At 40.8% G+C, this 20,715-nt stretch overlaps 1 protein-coding gene and 1 long non-coding RNA gene across 2 annotated transcripts in view; one reads left to right on the top strand and one right to left on the bottom strand.

Annotated features, from left to right (window-relative positions):
* The window catches only part of LOC117562182 (aldehyde dehydrogenase family 3 member A2-like), a 63,570-nt gene that overhangs the window by 40,397 nt on the left and 2,458 nt on the right, over positions 1-20,715 (bottom strand). The window contains 8 exon segments of the mRNA XM_034240018.1: positions 15,890-16,015; positions 16,017-16,129; positions 16,215-16,314; positions 16,411-16,577; positions 17,616-17,757; positions 18,590-18,707; positions 18,788-18,996; positions 19,082-19,167. Coding sequence (XP_034095909.1) covers positions 15,890-16,015; positions 16,017-16,129; positions 16,215-16,314; positions 16,411-16,577; positions 17,616-17,757; positions 18,590-18,707; positions 18,788-18,996; positions 19,082-19,167 — 1,061 coding nt within the window.
* On the top strand, positions 851-1,633 carry LOC117562184. Its single transcript, XR_004571508.1, has 2 exons — positions 851-983; positions 1,347-1,633. It is a non-coding gene; the product is annotated as an uncharacterized LOC117562184 (long non-coding RNA).

The following is a 20,715-nucleotide window of genomic DNA, read 5'->3' on the forward strand; positions in this document are numbered from 1 at the left end:
ATGAACGTTCAGAAAAAAGCACTTTGGCAACTTACCACATACGTTTTAAAATGCTTAATAAGCACCGTAACTTTCATGATATAATTTCTCGGTCATAATCGGTTGTTTCCGTGAACGGCCGACTGTTGTGACGTCAAATGCTGCGGCTGCAATGCATTGTGGGGCAGCATTTTCTCCTCTCCTTTCGGTTAGGGAGGTCCAGTGGTTCCTAAGCTAAAGGAGGTTATAAAGGAAGTTTGAAACCTCCTTTCCTTTCATTTGGAGAATTGGAACGGCACTTATCATGGCTGCCAGTGACGTACTTCCGGGTCATGTCACTCCGTTAGGAAGGTTCCTAAGCTAAATGGACTATTGGAATGCAACCCAGTTCTTATTATACATCCATGGTTCGGGGTGCCAGGTGCATAGATATGTGTATATATATCTATGTATATAAACACTAAATGGCTCATGGGAGATTTTCCAGCGTAGCTGACCGGCCGCCATCTTGCTACAGTTAACAGTTACTCTGATTTGCGTTATGGTAGCTGTTGTAAAGTGAGTGATCTGCACAAAAATACTCTTAACTCGCTGAAATCTTGACTGATTTACAAACGGTTTGGTTTATTATAAACATTATTAGCATGGCTATGATACAGGATGCTTGGACATGTTGAAATTGCAGCTTTTCTTTGTGTATGTGGTTGTATTTATTAGCTGGCTAATAACAAGAGGCTGTGAGTGAGACCTAGTATTACAAAGTTGACCCAGCAACTTTACACCAATGGGAGAGGCAGAACTGCTCTTTCTTTTCAACATAACTTAAGTTACACATGATTTCTTCCAAGTGGTTTGGCTTGTTAAAAACATCTTGCATTATGATACAGGAATTTGCTGGCTTTGTGTTTACAGAAGTACCTGACTATGCCGGACTTTTGTGCAGCCTACGGATGCTCTAATCACCGCAGTCTGCAAACAAGAACCCGTGGGATCACCTTTCACATGTAAGATATGACAATATTATGACTAAAATTAGGATAATCGTTAATTACTTAGTGGATGTATGTACATTACAAGTCCTGCTACACAGGATCAGTGGGGCTATGTGAGATAATAGTATTGCAAGATTGTTGTTGACCCAGCCTCTTTAGAATATGTTGTTACCATTTCTTTACACAATTATTTAATGTTTCTTTTGGACACCTTTTTTATTACTCTTAGTGTGGTTGTACATATACATACATACATACCAAAAATATGATAATTTCGGTGTGTATTTTTGTCCTTACCCTTAATGTTAAAGGAAAGAAGGGAGGAAAATGTTGACAATAATTTATATATCTGGCTACCTTTCTCATGTTTTTAAGGTTTCCCAAAACCGAAGAGAGGAGGAGGCAGTGGGAACTCGCCCTAAGAAGGGACGGTTTTGTTTCCTGTGACAGGACACTGCTCTGCAGTGAGCACTTCAGGAGTGAGGAATTTGACCGGACAGGGCAGACTAATGGCAAATCGCTACCACTAGGAGCATATATCGCCACCTACTATGTATTTATTAAATCTTCATGTTCCATGAGACGCAGCACTATGTTCCCCACATATGTTTATGTTTGCTCAGTCTAATAAACCCATAACATGGTTGTGAAAGAATACCAAAGCTGAGGCTGGACGATGATTGATTGTTGGTGTGCCATGTGTCACCGTGTGTCTTATTGGTTTTGTGTTATACTGTATTTTATTGTGTGCAGCTGGTCCTTATCTCCAAGACACATTTAAAACAAATAACCTTGAACCTTGAAGCCCCATCTCTCCCCACCTGCTCCTGCTTCCTACATCCCCTCCACACCACACCAAGTTGTTCTTCTTAATAATAATAATAATAATACATTTATTTTGGGAGGCCGCCTTTCCCAAGGACCCAAGGACACCTTACAGGGGCATAGGGGCAATATAGGGAACAATTTAAACAGTGGATTTTGTGATATATCAGCCGGGGTGAGACAAGACAAACCACAAATGGACTACAGAAGGACACAAAAGGACACATGGTACAGTTTATATTATTCTTGGTCTTTTTTCAATAACATATTTCAAAGGTTCTGGATTTGTTTACAAATCTAGAAACTAAATACAAAACTAGTATAGTAATATGAAGATCTCATGTCAAAAATAATTGTGATAAATTAGACAGAACTGGCCTGTCTGTGAGCACATTTTATGTTGGTTTGGTTCTTCTGATAAAGGTGTGAATATCTAAATAATATACCAACATATGCTATTGTCATTAGTTGTGTCCCTGTTCTTAAAGCTAAGGCATTGCTAAATTAACAACTATTGGCTTACAGAGTGGTAATATGAGACCGATTTTTATATATAAAATATAAATGTATTTTAATTTTATAATTTATTTGAAATATTAACAATATAATAAAATAAATGGAAATATATACACCGGCAAATATTTAATATAAATACCTTGTGTGTGTGTGTGTGTGTGTGTGTGTGTGTGTGTGTGTGTGTGTGTGTGTGTGTGTGTGTGTGTGTGTGTGTGTGTGTGTGTGTGTGTGTGTGTGTATAGCTATTGCTTTATCTGATTAATGTTATTTTCATATGAAAGTCCATGATTATAAGTATGCAGTATCATAACTACATCTTTGATGTTTATAAAAAACCAAACCGGTTGAAAATTGGTTGAAAATTGAGCAAGCTATGGTTATTTAAATAGTAAACCATAATGTTATGAATGAGAGAACTCCCTGTAGCAAGATGGCGGCCAAGTGGCAACGTCGGTCTCCATTGGCCAGCAGCGCGGGTGAGTCATCTAGTGTTTATATATATCTATGTTTATATATATCTATGACCAGATGTGTTCGGGTGTATTCCCGTCGTATCCGTCATCCGTCAAAGAGTTGCAATCCTACGTTATTATAATGATTAAACTGTTTCATGTATCACTTAGTTTACTGAACCGTGATGAATGAAAGAAATTAGTGAGGTAGTGGTTTACTGAAGTTACAAAGACATTAATATATGAGTAACAGGTCAGTGTAAACACAAGCTTCTGTCAATTATGGATCATTCAAACTATTTATATAAAAATATGTAATAAAGTTCTAAAACAAGTATTCGGTATATTCCTTGATAGCTTTTGGAGAAGGTTGTTTTTAAGTTTACTAAAATCTATCGTTTCAACTGTTTCACTTTATAAAAAGGGAACAGGTGAGTAGAGCATCATTGAGTTTCTTATTCTGTCAGTAAATTATCCAAATGAATGTTTTTTATTATTTTAGTCAACCCTAAACAAATTGATTGTACCTTTTAATGATGACCTTACATGGTCGGCAAAGTTAAATTAACTTCATAAAATCAAATCTGTTCTGAGAAAAAACTAATAAATGTTTAAAGATAGGAACTTGCCATCCCACTGAAAAACAGTCCGTAGAGATTTAAAGGCGTAGTTGTAGTTCAGTCCAATGTTTCATTTGGATTCATTTGACAACAGTCAACTATTTTCATAAAGAATATATATATTTTTCAAAGTCAACTTTATTGTCAATCTTACTCAGTTTGAGAGATCAAAAAGACGTTTAAATAAAATTATACAATTTACAGATATGTATACAAATATATATATCCTATATACACCATCATGTATAATGATGGTGTATGATGTAGAAGGAAGTGTGGTAGATAACAAGTAAATATAGAGTTACATACAGATCCATGTTACAGCAAAAGATGGAATAACTAAGAAGCACACAGTATAATAATAATTACATGCAACAATTAAATAACTGCTCAGCATCTCCACCACAATCCCAATCTGCTGTGTCCTGTTTTCCTCCCCTCTGCATAACACCCCATCACACATACGAAACACAACGCAGAGTCCGAGGGTGTTAAGAGTATGTTTATTGAAATGTCCTCCTCTCTACTGGCCAACACAGGGAGCATATGCTGGGTGTAGAATTGTTCCAGGAGGAGGAGATTTCCATGCCATGCAGGGTCTTTGGGGATGGGGATGATGATCGCCTCCTTCGTGGTCCACACAACAAAGTAGCAGAGACTCCGGTCTGTGATGTGCAGCTGCCCTTGGACCTGGTGCCAGTATGGGTGATTCTCCTTGAGAATATATGACCCACCCTCCTCACGGAGACAGAAGGATGGTAACTGGACTGCCTCCGCGATGGTCATGTTCCTCTGGCTGTGTGGACACTTCACCTCCAGCAGGGCAGATGGCTGCACAAGTCCATCGGGTGATGCTCCCAAAACACCAGACTCACTCACAAAGAGACCAGACTCGATTCGAACACTGTCACTTGATAGGCCTCCACAAAAGCCTTCACCCCTTCGGCCTCGTTTACAACCCCCCAGTTGACAGTTGGCGATGTCTCTGGCCAGTGGGTTGTATGTCTCCTCTCGCTGTTGGTAAAGTTGAGACACCGGCTGGACTACTTTGGAAGTGCCAGGCTTCCTCCACTGGCACTCAACATCTGTGGAGCTGATCTGCCACATGGCAAATATTGCCAATGCTGCAGCGTGGCTGCATTTGTACATCTCCTGTGCACAATCACAGACAGCGCTCTGCATCGCGCCATCGTCTCCCATGCAGATCTGTAAAAATAAAGTAAGTACCATTTGTTAGCATGCTATAATAGATTGAATGAGCAATAATACAAGGATGGTCCGGATCTGGGGGTGGGAGGGTTTATTTTTCCATAGTTTTGTCCTCTTGTCTGTTGTTATTGTTTGTTTTTTCTGTATTTTTTGTAATTTGTGTTGTATTGGTTGTGATTGTACATTGTATTTTTCTAAATGTGTATGAATACATTTTTGAAAAACATTTGATGAACAATAAAAAAGGATTTGGTCAGGATCTAGACTCAGTGTGTAGTTTATTAATTAATCAATGCTCTCTACATTAGGAAAACACATACCGGTGTACCAGAGGGAGTCACACACAGCTGTGACTAGATAACCAAAATCCTTGAATCTACACACAGCAAATAAACTCAAATGAAACAACGAGAAAAAGGAGATCACACATACAGTATAGTCGATATAAAACTGGCCGCTTCAATCTGAAGAGCAACTAAAACAAAACACGGGAGTGTACCTTGTTCTTGTGAACACTAATGTTATCCACAGCATACACAGAGACCACGAAGTTCTTAAGGAGAAAACTAGTTGCTAAAACAAAACACGTTAGTGTACCTTGTTAGCTAATGTTAGCTAGCTGACATTAACGTTACACATTGCACTCATATTACTCACCGAAACCTTGTAAAGCCGGTCCCGCATGCTTGAATGAATTCAATGTAAATGTTTCGCTTCCGGGGTCCCATGGTCCGGAAGTAGATGGGCGTGACTTCGCCTCTCCATTCGTGATATTTTACGGCAACTCAAGAGGGCCATCACGGTCAAATTCCGAACATTTAAACATAGCCGACACTTCATTCTTTACTTTGTCCGTTATTATATGTAGAAGATTATACTTTTTCTCCGTCATGTTTTTCCATAGCAACAACTTCAAACAGGCATAGCCTACACTTCATTCTTTACTTTGTCCTTTATTATATGTAGAAGATATTAATTTTTTCTCCGTCATGTTGTTTCCATAGCAACAACTTCAAACAATAACAACTAACCGCTAGCCGCAAAGCTAGCATCACAGCCACTGCTCCGTTTTCGGAGACTTTGCACACGTTTTTCACAAACATTTTCACACGCTAGGAGTACTTCCATTCGCTTCGTCTTGATCTGTAGATGTGATTTGATGTGTCGTGTGTCCCCCAACTCCTCTCCAAAGTTCAGATATTTAATAAAATACTCAGGGGAGTTTCCTGAATGTTCATGCCAAAAGCCAAGCACTAGGCCCTGGGTAAATTAAGAGGCTGATCTCGGGCACTTTTGTCCACTTTCCCTGGTGGTAGAAACTCAAGCCAGACATCCCTGGAATCGTCTCAGAGAGTAGATGATCAGTGGGGCCTTGTTTTTACTGAATTATGTGTTTTTTTTATGGGGAATTCAAATATGAGCTTATTTTTAGGATTTTCGGAGACTTTGCACACGTTTTCACAAACATGTTCACGCTAGGAGTATGGGAGTACTTCCATTCGCTTCGTCTTGATCTGTAGATGTGATTTGATGTGTCGTGTGTCTCCCAACTCCTCTCCAAAGTTCAGATACTATATACAAATACTAAAAGGTAAATAAAACATTAAACATAATGACAAAATAACAACCTGAAATATATGTATTCTATCTACACATTTCGTAATTATCTAATCTAGTGGCCTTATAAAAGTGTTGGCTAAAGTAACGCAGAATTTTTTTTTTTAATTGTAAATAATTAGAAACATTATTTATGTGCACAAGTACATGGGACCCCACCATAGCACCCCACACATAACAAGATATATATAAACACCGATCGGTAGGTAAAGTCAGCTAAGTCGGTAGGCGGTAGAAACATGTCAAAAGCGGTAGACTACCGCCCAAATCGGTAGGGTTGGCAGGTATGCATTGTGGTGATAGTGAGGGTAGTCAATCCCTTGTTTGGATAGTAGTGACGGCCATCTTGGTGACGTGTGTTGTTGTGCGAGACCAGAGATGTAGTTCATTGAGCGGTTTCACACAAAAAAAGTCTTACTTCACAGTTTTATGGCAAAACATTTGACAAACATATGTGTAATTCGTGGCACAATTCAAACGGGATCGAAAGATAAGTTTTCTCTCTCCATTGACTTCAATACATAATTTTTCCCAAATCAGGTCCCATGGGGCGGAAGTAGATGGCGGGACTTCGCCAGAACCGCAGTGACGCATCCTAAAACCCGGATGTAAACTCCTTCCGGTTCCTTCGTCAAAAACCAATGCAATTTCTCCATAGGATTTTTAATATTTTAAAATAATAACCTAATGTAACCTATGTTTTGGCTGTCTTAGGAGAGGACACATTTCAAGGGACTGCAGGAATAAAGCTACTTGTGGCATATGCAAGAGACCTCATCCAACACCACTTCATGAAGACCGTTCTGCTGCTGCAAACACATATTCTTCCCATGCTATGCAAGCAGAAGAAAATATGTCTTCCCTCTCTTGCTGCTTGGACAAAAGCAATGGTGGGAGCACATCCATGATCGTGCCCGTTTGGATATCGTCAACCAACACACCTGAAAAAGAGACATTGGTTTATGCCCTATTGGATACTCAGAGTAGCAGCACATTTGTAGACCAAGAGGTTTGTGAGAATGCAGGGACACATTTAGAGCCGGTCAAGTTAAAGCTAACCACTATGATGGGAAAAGATTCCATTGTACAGAGTAACAGAGTAAGCGGTCTTAGAATTAGAGGGTTTTCCTCACAGAGCTTCATTAACTTGCCACCTGCCTATACCAGAGATTTCATTCCCCTTGAATGTTCCCACATACTTACCTCTGAAACTGCCAAAAAGTGGAAACACCTGAAAAGCATAACCAAGGAATTACCTGAGCTGATGGATTGTGAGGTCAGACTCTTAATAGGCTATGACTGCTCCAGAGCGCCGGTACCTAGGCAGGTCATAACTGGAGGTGACGATTAACCATATGCTGTCAAGACAAACCTAGGTTGGAGTATTGTTGGCAGCTCACCACAGGTAGCAAAGTCAAAAGAAGTAACAGGTATGTGCCACCGTGTACATGTGAAGGAACTTCCTCCATTGACACCAACCATGGTCATTAGAGCCCTGGAATCAGACTTCAGGGATACGAATGCTAGAGAAGTGAGCATATCACAAGATGACATACAGTTCCTGCAAATACTCAATGAATCAATACATACAAATACAGAGGGAAACTTGGAAATGCCACTTCCCGTTAAGGTACGCCCACAACTACCAAAGAACGGGGACGATGATGAGGATGATGAGGAGGTCCTGGATAAAGATACGCTGCACCGGGACCAGGTGGTGAAGGGAGCGATAGAAGTCCAGACCCGAGAGTACGCCAGCGAGCTGAACGCTCCGTCACAGGACCCCGACAGCCAGCCGCGCAAGAAGGAAGAGGAGGAGGATATCAATGCCATGGAGATGGAGGTTGACAAGAGAGACCTGATTTCCAGAGAGATCAGTAAATTCAGAGATACACACAAGAAACCGGAGGACAGAGAGAGGAGTCGAGACGTCAGCGAGGGGCGGAGCAGATCCAGAGAAGATAAGAAACGAGACCGTGAAGAAGACGAGGAGGACGTTTACGAGCGGAGGAGACTGGAGAACGCCTGAAAAACTGGGAGATCCGGGAGAGGAAGAAGGCTCGCGACTACAGCAAAGAGACAGAACGTGAGGACGAGAGGCGTCAGGAGATGATGAAAGAAGCCAAAAGGCTGAAAGAGTTCCTTGAAGATTATGACGACGACAGAGACGATCCTAAATACTACAGGGGCAGCGCTCTGCAGAAGAGACTCCTTGACCGACAAAAGGAGACAGAGCTGGACGAGAGAGACGGATCTCCGACACAAAGTCCCTTCCGTCACTTTTCCTCACTTTTCGCCGAACTGCATTGTGGGAAGCAAAGCGCAGATTTCCAGGGATCTCAGGCTTCAAAAGTTGAGCAATGTTCAACTTTTGAATCTTCTGAAGCTTTCGGTGGAAGCGTCAGCCAATCAAATCATATGCCAGTACAAGCTCTAGCCAATCAAACCGCTGCTTGTGTGTCAGGGGCGGGAGATTCATGTGATTGGTTGTTGGTCGAGCTTCAGACACGCCCGCCGGCAAGCTTTTTCCAAAGCCGCTGTGTGGACGTAATGTGTTATGGAGCCTTCTCTTCAATCTTTTTTCCACATAAAGAGCATTTTGCGCTGCTCTTTCCCAATGTGGAAGCAAAATGTGTGAAAGCATACAGCAGGATGCGGGGTGTGTCTCTGGACATCTCTAGACTGGAATAGCGGGGCCCAGTACGTGAACTCCTCGCAGGTGCACAGAGAAGCCCCTCAATGCAGTGCGCAATGCCTCAATGAGCTCAATGTGGGCGGATTTTCACAGATGACGCGTTGCATCCTGTTTCCCGGGTAGCAGTTTTCTTCCCGTTTTTATTATACATCCATGTTCTCTTCCCTCCCTTCAATCTAACCCTTTCCTTCCCCTCATCCTAATCCTAACCACTCCCTACCTTTTTACCTAATCTTCCTTCCTCCCTCCCGAACCTAAACCCAAAAACCTCTCCTACCCCTTAGTATTATTTTTGCCACTTCTAATCAGTTCTCCTTTAAACTCTCTCTTTTTCTCCATTTCCTTTTTGAATCCCCATCTTTTCCTCCCCTCCCTTATGATGTAGTTGTTGTTCATGTGTTCATAACCATGCCACATTACCCTAATAAGGTAAAAAGCAGCATTGGTTTTATTGAACTAACTAGATATGAAAAACATGTGCCCGTGCATCTCCCCTGCCACCACAAGATGGTGACAGGTAACCTCTATTTTCTTACCTAACCCCTAACCCTAAATGTACTCGAAGAACTAACTTGATTTATGTATATATTAATAATATAAGATATAATATGTTACTTTTGTGACTGGGTAAGTACACAATACGGGAGTCGGGACGTCACGTGCCTCAAAGGTTGAGAAAGGTTGAGCTCCCGCCCACGTTGAGACGTTGAGGCATTGCGCACTGCATTGAGGGGTACTACGGTGCACACGCCAGGACAGAGTACATCTGACTCGAGACAAAACTGTCTCGAGTCCGAGTCCAAGTCGGAGCTTCAATGTACTTGTCGAGTCCGAGTCATCGTGGGTGAAAAATTAACGAGTCCGAGTCAGAGTCATCGTGGGCTAAAAATGCACGAGTCCGAGTCAGTCATCGTGCGCGAGAATTCACGAGTCGAGTCGAGTCCGAGTCAAGTCCGCGTCAATCAGTGCACGAGTCCGAGTCGAGAGTCCGAGTTGAGTCACGAAAATCGGCACTCGAATCCAACTCCATCTCTGGCTCAGCGTCAGCCAATCGGCTTGCTACTCCATCACTGTGAGTGGGACTGAGGAACCCCTCTAAAACAAATCTGTTTGCTATCCTTGCTCCTAAATGGTGGAATGAGCTCAGAAACTCTGCATACCTTCCGGCACAAACTGAAAACGTTTCAATTTTACCTTGTCAATTAAATTATTGTAGAAAAAAAAAAGCACTTTGAAAAGTTAGCTTAGGCCTTATAACTAATTCACTAGCACCTACACTGGTAGGACTAGCTTAAAGTGAATATATCTGCAGTTTGCTTGTTAAATCGGAGTTTGAATCTCTATGGTTTTTGCACTTATTTGAAATCGCTTTGAAATAATTTATATTTGTAGATAGCTTGTTTTATTGATGCAAAACTAAACTTTGCGCCGGGATCCTGAAAACCATGTTGGTGTTCTTTCTTCATTAATGACCACCTCACTGCTCACTATCCCTTACATGTTTCATGCTGCTAAAGTACCCCTAAATCCAACACATTAAACTGTTGTTGCCAATACATGTAAAACACAATTGGATTGTTCCTGAATAAATCACACAAAAAAACATTTTTTTTTACATTCAATTCAATTACATTACCCTACATGTTACTTATTAGACACTTTTATCCAAAGCGACTTACATACTGTGGGCAATCCCAACAGGAGCGGTTTGGGGTGAAGTGTCTTGCCCAGGGACACAACGTGAACCTGTGACCCCCTGATCCGAACACCAGCGAACTAGTCCACTGTGCCACACGCCTCCCCTATTACCTAAATAGGTCGTGAAGCATACATTTACACCTCCAGTTATTAAGTTACTGGACTGGAAATAATATAGACTACCTGTACAAATATTTACTTATTTTTGGAAATAAATACATTTTTGAACAAAAACAACAAACTCTTGTCTCTCTTTTGCTTTTTCTCAGTCAGTTGACTATGAGTGTTCACCTTTTCAAGGTTAACCAATCAGATGTTTCCACTGACTTCCCAATAGCCAATCATATCATTACTGTCCAACTTGAAGGTGGTCCTTTCTCTTCTTCTCTCAGTTGTCCTTCCAGGGCAGAATCGATGCAAGCTTCCTACGCCCCATTCCCCTCCAACCATCATCACATCCAGATCCCAGGGTTTTCCACTGTCGATCATCAAAAATCATACTCTACATTCCCTTTTCCAGAACTGTCTTCATCTCCATCAGCATCACCACCATCACCACCGGCAGGGCCGGTCCTAGACATTTTGGTGCCCTAGTAAGTAAAATGCTTCAATCTGGTGCACTTTGAGCAGAATTACTAGAGACTAGATCTAGGGGGTAAAACTCTAAACACCCATATGAAAAAGATCGGTTTACATTTTAATAACCAAATAAGTATGTGAACATAACCAATGACCTACCCCAATAACAAATAAATGTAACGTATTTTATTTTTGTTGTTCATTTATATCTTACCTAGTTAACATTTATTTATTCATGCGTTGTTTGTTTTTTTATATCTCCAGTTTTAAACGATATTTTTGGTTTACTGTCCTATAGTAGGCTATACATTGAAATGATTTCAAACCTGTTGTTATTTATCCTAATAATTATAAAGGTGTGCCTTGGAAATATGTGTTTACATAAATTGTGACCAAACCGTTTGAGACCCACTGAGATAACTTAGACTAAAGTGAACTATCTAAACAATCAGAGTCCTTTACCTCACTGAGCTGTAGTTATCAGCCTCAATCCAACAACAATCCGCGGTACCGATGCGCGCCCTCTCTCTCTCGCTCGCACTTTGGCTGTAAGCTGCGGGCGCCTGATAAGTCAACATCCCCCACTTTCCTCACTTACATCGTACAGGGCAAATGAAAAGTGTAACCAGGGTGAAAAGGGTGTTACCTTGACTTAATTATGAATGTTGTTACATCAAGGCTGAAAATTAGGATGAGCCAAACAGTCAAAAATGTTTTTTTCCCTCCCAGAACTACCAGCGCAGCGCCCCCCCAGATCTGGCGCCCAAGGCGACCGCCTATGTCGCTTATGCCAAAGACCGGCCCTGACCACCAGGTTTAAGAATCCATCATGTTAATGCATGTATTTCATCACTTTGAAAAGCCTCTGATGAGCTTGAACAAATTGCAGTGACATCAGGTTTCATTTTTGTTGACACATCTATAAGAGAAGAAGTGTATCTAGACTAGGGATGGGAACGATTAATCGAATATTCGAATATTCGAAATTATTCAGGTATTCGAATAATTATTCATGTATTCGAATATGAGTTTTGAATATTTTTATTAATTTTTTTTTTGTTTTATTAAAAAAATTTTTTGGGAGTGATGCCTAAATTGATTACATATTATCAAATTCAATAATTCAATTTATATATATACGACTGTGCCATAGCTAAATGTGTTAGGTGACGTCTAAAGGTGTGTTTTGCTCCGCTCACCGGCCCCTCACAGCGGGCAGAGCTGCAGGTGCTGATCTCTATAGCAGCAGAAAGCTTACACACCTTCCGGCGCAGACTGAAAACTCATCTCTTTCGACTCCACCTCGAGCGATAGAATTATTAACAAAGCACTTATATACTAATAAAGGACTGGCTTATCTATAGCCAGTTGAGTAGCACTTGAAATGTTTGGCTCTATGAAACCTGATGTAGCCTACTTATATGATTCTGTTTTCTTCAAGGTTGTGTCTTCCTGGTCGAATGTACTTATTGTAAGTCGCTTTGGATAAAAGCGTCAGCTAAATGCAATGTAATGTAATCTCTCTCTCTCTCGTCCGGTTATACTTCACTCGCGTTTATGTCCAAATCCATCAGATCTAGCTAGTTCTAGCTAATGATATGGCTACTGCCCCTCCCTACACGCAGATCACGCAGACTCAAACCTCATCTTAGGCCCAAATGTGGCGCAAATGAGCTGCGCAGCCGTTGCGAGGTTCCGGCGCTAACATACATAGACATTTTGACTGGAGAGATTTAGTTTTGCCGGTATTCAACATATTTTACCAGTCATAGTCCGGTAATTATTTACACTCTAAGAAGAGTCCTACACAACAGACATGGCGTCAAAAAGGAGTAATGTGTGGAAATATTTCGACGAGGTTAGTGAGTGCGGTGTAGAGGTCAAACTATGCCAAATTAAACTTATATATACACATGCTATACCTTGCTATACCCGCAACCTCCGTTCCAGCTGAGAGGGTCTTCTCTACAGCTGGACTGATTGTGAATCGCCTCCACACATGAAAGCTGTAGGCCCTTTCTACACTTATTTGAAGATGTATGTATTTATTTCCAAAAATTATTGAACAAAAATTGGGTAGGAAAAAAAAAAAAAATGTGAACCCACATTTTTTTTTTATAGGATATGTACATTTCGGTTAACCGGTTAACCGTTTTTTGGGGGGTCGAATATTCTAATATACATTTGCTTTCAAATTCCCATCCCTAATCTAGACCTAAAGTAGACCCGGGGAAACATGTCCCTGACTCGCAGACAACCAGCAAGGCGATGTTGTTTCCTTTCTGCAGCTCCTGCAGTTCACGGACAACTCCACATTCACTGATCGCATCTCTGGTGGAGAGGTCAGGACAGTAAGAGCTCAACACTGACAGTGGTTGTAGATTTTCAGTCAGGACCTCGAGTGGAAGCAGAAATCAGCTCGAGGAGAGGTAGTTCTTCCATAAACTTTCCAAAGAAAATTATTCCTACACGGCCATCATTGAGTCCATCTTCCATCACCATCTGGTTCACTGCAGCCACAGCCAAGTAAATGGGCAGTGCAAACTAACATATACTCTGCTGAGAAGCATATCGGCTGCAATCTGCTCACTAGGACATGCACACTCTGAGGAGGGCAGGAAAGACTGTAGAAGACCCCTCCCCTGACATCATTCTCTGTGCATTCTCTGTTACATTTACGCACATCTTGGACTATTATTCGTGTGTGAACTCTGAACTCTTGCAAATCCCCTTATCAATATTTCTACACATCCTAAACCATATCCAGTTATATGGACATTTCTTTTTTTATATTTCCGTTTAGCTATTTTGCCTATATTTTTATTTCCTATATTGATTTTTCATTTATTTTTTCATTCCTCTGTGCTATAGAGCTCCATTGCTGACTAACACCTATTTAAAAAAACATAATTATAATGTGTGTCTGGAAAACGATATTTCCTGTCTCATTTTTACCAAGATTTTTTAAAAACAATGACAACATATTACTAGAACATTTACTTCTGTAGGAAAGCAATGTGAGGCAAAGAGAGTATGAAAGCCAGACAGTCTTAAGAGACTGACAAACACATTTCTGGTTTTGTCTTATCCTTTACTAAAGGTATTCGCGTATTGCGGCGTGTGAACGGACACGTTTCTGGTGCCTGTTGCGTGTGGACGCAAGACTTTTTTGATAACGATTGCGGTCCGTTTGCGTTATCGTCCTCGTGTGGCCGGGGCTTTAGGCTGGAGCCACACGAGGACGATAACGCAAGCGTTTGCTCATGCTGTAAATCTCTCCGGTAGTCCACCAGCAGATGAAAAACACCCGCCTCTTCCAAGGGACGAGGGGACCGTGCAGCAGAGTTTTCGTTAGATTTTTTTCCGCCGGTCAAGATGTCCGTTAAAGTTGAAATCTTCCGAACAAAATTAGAAAAGTGCCGGTCAAAGGTCTTCTTTGTTATTTATTGAGCTTTAAAACAAATGAATAACGACTCTATATATTAATATAAGAATACAAAACGGAGCCTCTCTTTTCCTCCCCCTCTTCTGACAGCCCAGCAGCTGATCTCTGAGCAGGAGAGGTGGGGAGAGGCGGGGCTATTGCGCCATCGTTATCAGGAAATCGTATAGCGTTTCGTTTGCAGATCTACCCACCTTGGGACCCGTTATTGTTATCGTTTTCTGCGTTTCCATGTCGGCCTCGTGTGGCCAAACCGTCTATCTGATAGTGAACTGTTGCAGATACGACTGTTATCGTCCTCGTGTGGCCGGGGCTTTAGAGGAGAAGTTGTAAACAAAGCTTTACTGTTACCATTTGTCTCTGTTGCTCGTGTTTTATTTCAGTTTTTTATTGTATGAAATCAAAAATAAATGAGATACTGGTAAAGGATCTTAAGGTAAGGTATTTTGACACAACTGATGGATAGCTTAATGTGTATTTAATATTTGTCATACTCTCAAAAAACGATGTTATTGCATTTTCCTGTTTTTGATCTTAAAATAAAGCATGGTGATGTTTTATTTACACACCATAGTTTCCTGGAAAGAACTGATTTGAATCTGTAAATGGATAATTCAATTAGTAATTATTATGAGGAAAAAAATCAAGACTGTGTTCAACTGGTACATTCCAATGTAATACACGTTTATCAATTGTTAGTGCAAATTTGAGTCTTTTACTCACTGGTAAATGAGTCTACAGTAAAGTATTGCATTTTAACACAGAATAAAAGGTGCCAATCATTTATGAATAGAAAATAGATATTCAATTGCGTTTTAGTGCTTATTTTAGGTAAATCCCTTTTGAAAACTTCTTATAAACTGAACGCAATGACCTAAATATTACATAAACGTCAAAATAATAGAATCTACATTATTTATTCTGTCATTCTGTCTTACATGTACAGTTTACTTATTCCTGCAGGTTACTTGCACTATTTCACTAATCGCCATATTTTTTTCTTCATAAGTTTACTTTCTTAGTTCTTTCTTGAGTATATATTGCACTGTTGGCAGAGCCTGGGACTGAAGACTTAATCGCCAACAAGTACCCTGTATCTTTTGCGCATATGACGATAAACCCTTTCAATCTTGGATCCTTAATAACTACCAAATTGAATAGTTCTTTCCAGGAAACTACACAAGAGTAGAACAATACATTAAGGATATCAAAGTGATCCCTTTGATTCCTCTGTGGACTGGGCAGGTGGATTTCAGATGTTTTACCTGCACCACAAACGCTGCCAGGCCGGCCAGCGCGGCCAGCAGGGCCATGCGCCGCAGCCGGCCCACGTTCAGCTGCTTGAGCAGAAAGAAGCGTGCCCAGCCCAGCTTTTTGTCTGTGTGGGGGGGGGTAGCGCATGTTGTTGAATGCCTCCATTTTCAGCTGCTTGATCAGACAGCTTCGCAGGTGGCTGAGCTGGTTGAAACCGTGCAGGCCGTGATAGCATCCCATACCGCTGTTACCTGAGAGACAAGCGGGGGAGGAAGTCAGCTACAAATGTTCCTCAGCTTTACTCCTCTAAATAAAAAGGATGTTTAAAACACTTACCAACTCCTCCAAAAGGCAGAGCGCTAACAGTGAAGTGCACCAGACAGTCGTTAGCTAGCAGAGCTCCACTGGACGTCTCTGCTATCACTCTTTTGATCAGCTGTTAATAAGAAAGTCAATAAAACAGCATCGTGGGTCAAATCTTATCAACATGAGCTAGTAAAAATGTCAACTTGTCTTCTGGTGATGTGTTTACCTTGTTGTTGTTGGAGAAGACGTATAAGACCAGAGGTTTTTCTCTCTCGTTAATAAACTGGATGGCCTCGTCCACACCGCTCACAGTGATGATGGGCAGCAGCGGCCCAAAGATCTCCTCCTTCATCACTTTGGACTCCCCCGTCACATCCTGCAACACAGTGGGGGCTGCAGGGACACAGGAGGAAGAGGCTCAAGCTTATACTGTGGATACTGCCTTATATACAGGTAGTGTGTAGGGTTATGTGGTTGCAAGTTGTGTGTATCTTGACGAGAATTTGTGTATGGAACCACTATGATGTAGTCAACATTTTATACTTAAATCACAGGGAGATTGGAGAAAATATAATGAGTTTTCTGTCCTGCAAATATATCCCAGCTTACCTGTGAATACACCCATTTTGATAAATAAGATTCAACCAGATTAAACTGCTTCTTTTGTCAAACCTTTGTCTTTAAAAACAGATACAATCCCGACCACTTTGGCTCTGCTTCAGCTACCAACCCAAACAAACTAAATCTTGATTACATTTCTCTAGCTAATATGCTATTACCTATCAGTGCAATAAAGATGATATGTTGATAATGGTTGTTTTAACGCATTACTTGTTGGATGCCTGAAAAAGCGTATGCTAACAGGTGACTTAATGAGAGTACTAAACGTCATCGAAACGGACACGAGTCCACCTGTAGCTTGCAAGCGTTGTTGACAGTGATTGCGATGTTATGTTAACGGTTTGTTTTTCCTGTGTTGTGTTTTAATATTTGTCCTTGTTGATATGGAAAATGGAGCTGCTGTGATGCAAGTCAAATTTCAGACTTGATCTGACCCATGATGTAGTTTGTTTAAAAAGACATTTACTTTCTTGAAAATGCATTTACGCTTCATAAAATCCCTTAATATGTGGAAATGATTATCATAGAACTTATTTTCTGCAATATTCCAAAATCCAATGGAAAAATCCCATTGCCTCTTTGTCGAGGTAGCCCTTGCCATGCTAAGGTTGACCAATACAAATGTGTCATCACTACACCACACTATATATTCCCAAAAACATGTTTGGGTATAAAAAGCACACTGAAAATACCACCAACAAAATATTAAACAATCCACCACCACAATCTATTCAGTTCCACTTTAGATGTGTGTCCCAACAGACAGAACAAATTCATTTTAGAGGCCAATGGCTCAAAGACACCATGTACCTATATAGCACTGGGATTCATCGCTGCCTCCACCCACAGCCACTGTGCTCCCCTCCATCAGACCCATGAGCCTCTTAAAGTGATGCTGGTTTATAATGCGTCCGTAGTCCTCAAAGGTTTCGGGATTCTCTGTGTAAAACTCCTGCAAGGTGTGAAATATAGGAGAAATGATAATGATTCATGAAATACGCATTAAGGAAAATGTATGGATCATTAGTGGTAAGCGTATAAACGTATCTCCTCCTAACGCCTGTTTCTCTGTTGTGCAAAACAATATATGAAGTTATGATTTATATTGTTTGAACATGGAAAATACACAGAAACATCTTTGTTGTCTTATTCTTAGTTTGTAATCAGTTATATTGTGCAAATGGTACACTGGAGAAAAGTATTTAGGGAGAAACACAAACATACCAACCTTACATTCATCTAGATATAACACATCAATTCCACTGTTATCCATTTTCTTTTTTATTCTATTAATATGCTAATTGTATTTTTTCTTATATCTCAAATGTTTCAATAAGAGGCTCTGTCCCCTTTGTATCCGTGTTTCATGCTTATTCTGATTGGAATAAGATTCCCCCTGATATCCGTCATGTGTCAGCATTATTTTCTCTGAAAATAAACTGCATACATTTTCAGTTAAGTTATGACTGTTCCTTTAATTAAGGATTTATGAACTATCTTTTTCTTTGTATTGTGTTTAGTCTAAGGTAGGTTTTGTTCTCTTTTTGTATTTTTATTTTGTTTGTTGTTGCTATTTACCCTCCGTCCCTAAAACCAAAAGACACGTGATTTCCGAAAGATTAAAGTGTGTGTGTGTGTGTGTGTGTTTGTTTCCTCCTTTGTGTATGGTTATAGTTACTTTGGTGTTTAGCAATATTGCAATGTTTTTTTATTGTCTTTTACATTGAATATTTGTCTTCTTACTTTTGATACTTGCTCTGATGTAGCAACTCATTTAGACCGACCTTGATGCATTTCTTGATCTCTTCCACCACTCTGCTCTGGATGGAGGGTTCGCAGAGGACGAAGTCAGGAGCGATGCACATCTGGCCACAGTTTACAAACTTTCCCCAGGTGATGCGACTGTATTGGGGGAAAAACCATTCAAAAGCTGCTTCCCCACTGCGGTGTGTTTGATATTTATGTAAAGCTTTCAGACTGACCGGCATGCCATGCTGATGTCACAGTTCTTGTCGATGTAACAGGGGCTCTTCCCCCCCAGCTCCAGGGTCACTGGGGTGAGGTGGCGAGCCGCGGCCTCCATCACTATTCTACCCACGGAGCTGCTGCCTGTGTAGAAGACGTGGTCAAACCTCTGCTTCAGCAGCTCCTGGGTCTCTGACACTCCGCCCGTCACCACAGGGAACAGATCCTAGGGAGAGGATGCGCAGCCATTAGATAAAGGTACATGAAGATAAAGGTGAAATCATTCATACAGAAAAAAAGAGGAGGCTCACTTTGTCTAGATACTGAGGGAGGAGTTCCTCCATGACCTTGGAAGAGTTAGAGCTGACCTCTGACGGCTTTATTATTGCTGCATTACCTGAAAGAGAAAACATAGACACAATGATAAGCCTTAAAGGGGCCCTGTTCCGCAGATTTTCAGGGTTAGGCACGAGGAAAATAAACTTTCGGATTTGAGCCTTCGCAGACCATTCAATGCAAAACCCTACATAACACACCAGAGGAAAGGTAAACCCCCCAAAAGCATTATAAGGCCCCTTAAATCACTTAGCCAAACTTCCTAAGTCAATCTGTTCTGAAAAATGTTGCTGCCTGTTAATTGTAAGCACAAGAACCGAATGACAAGACGTTAGGTGTGGACTCCTTTAGAGCTGCAAGAATGAGTAGATCCACAGAAAGTAGATCAATGTGAAAGTCAATTTGAATGCAAAAATGTAGATCTGTGGGTTTTGGATTGACAAAAACAAGAAATGTAAAGACCTCACCTTTGACTTTGATTATTTGCTTGAATAATCCATTGAACCGGTAAATAATCAGCAGATAAATCATGATTAAAACAATGGTTAGTTGCATCCCTGCAGTGTTTCACTGGGAGGGAGTATTGGTTTATAATAGTTGAACTTGTGACTGCACTATTTATATTTCTTTGAAACCGTCTTTTCCCCCGACACTGCGTTGTGTTTTAAAGATGGATCCGACGTGAGAACAAACTCCTAAAGGATGTCAAATCTGGTCATTCACATTATTGACCCTTGTGCCGCTGTAGTCATTTTGTTACACTGTCAACTGTCATACTTATGCCATGTTAGAAAAATGGAGCAGGTCTAACACCATAAGATTGCCCCTGGGATTTGTATGTATAAGGGTCTGGATTGCTTACATACTCTTTTCACATGTTTCTCCTACTATATAGCAAACTAACTGAATTTTGGAAACTGGGATATGAATGTTGTTGCAGCCACACTACTCATGCACTGTGGCTGCATTGCATTCTGCTCTATATAATCTTTTTAAGTTATACATCCTTTGTGATGTATTTCTCCCCGTTTGATTGTCCAAAGCCAGATTAATACTCATGTGCGATTTACCCTAGTGCAATTTACACTTTATTTTTCTTTCAATTTATTTTTCACGGTATCAGCATTGTGTACTTATCTGTTATTTGTTTTTTCACTTATTGTGTTTTTATTAGGGCCGGGACTCGATTAAAAAAATTAATCTAATTAATTAGAGGCTTTGTAATTAATTAATCGAAATTAATCGCATTTTTAATCGCATATACATATTTGACCTAAGAACAGTGAGAAGCAATTTTTTTTCACATGGATTTTAGTATACCATTAGGCGTATTCACACCGCAGTACTTTTCCCACAAAGGTTCATGAGAACTTAGTTCATGAGAACTCTTTGAACCTGGGGGTGGATTAGGCAAATGAAGCCGCTGACGTCACTTCTTCTTCTTCTGCTTTGGGTTTACTGGCAGGCCGCAAACCACTTCACGGCGTATACTGCCGCCCAAAGTCCCCGGCCGGAAGTCCCCGGAGTTGGGGAATTCCGAGTAAATCGCCAGAACGCCGACACCTCCTCATCTCCACCGCTCCCATGTTTTATTTTGTGTTGCCATAAG

Source organism: Gymnodraco acuticeps, unplaced genomic scaffold, assembly GCF_902827175.1.
Source record: "Gymnodraco acuticeps unplaced genomic scaffold, fGymAcu1.1, whole genome shotgun sequence".
Classification (NCBI taxonomy): domain Eukaryota; kingdom Metazoa; phylum Chordata; class Actinopteri; order Perciformes; family Bathydraconidae; genus Gymnodraco; species Gymnodraco acuticeps.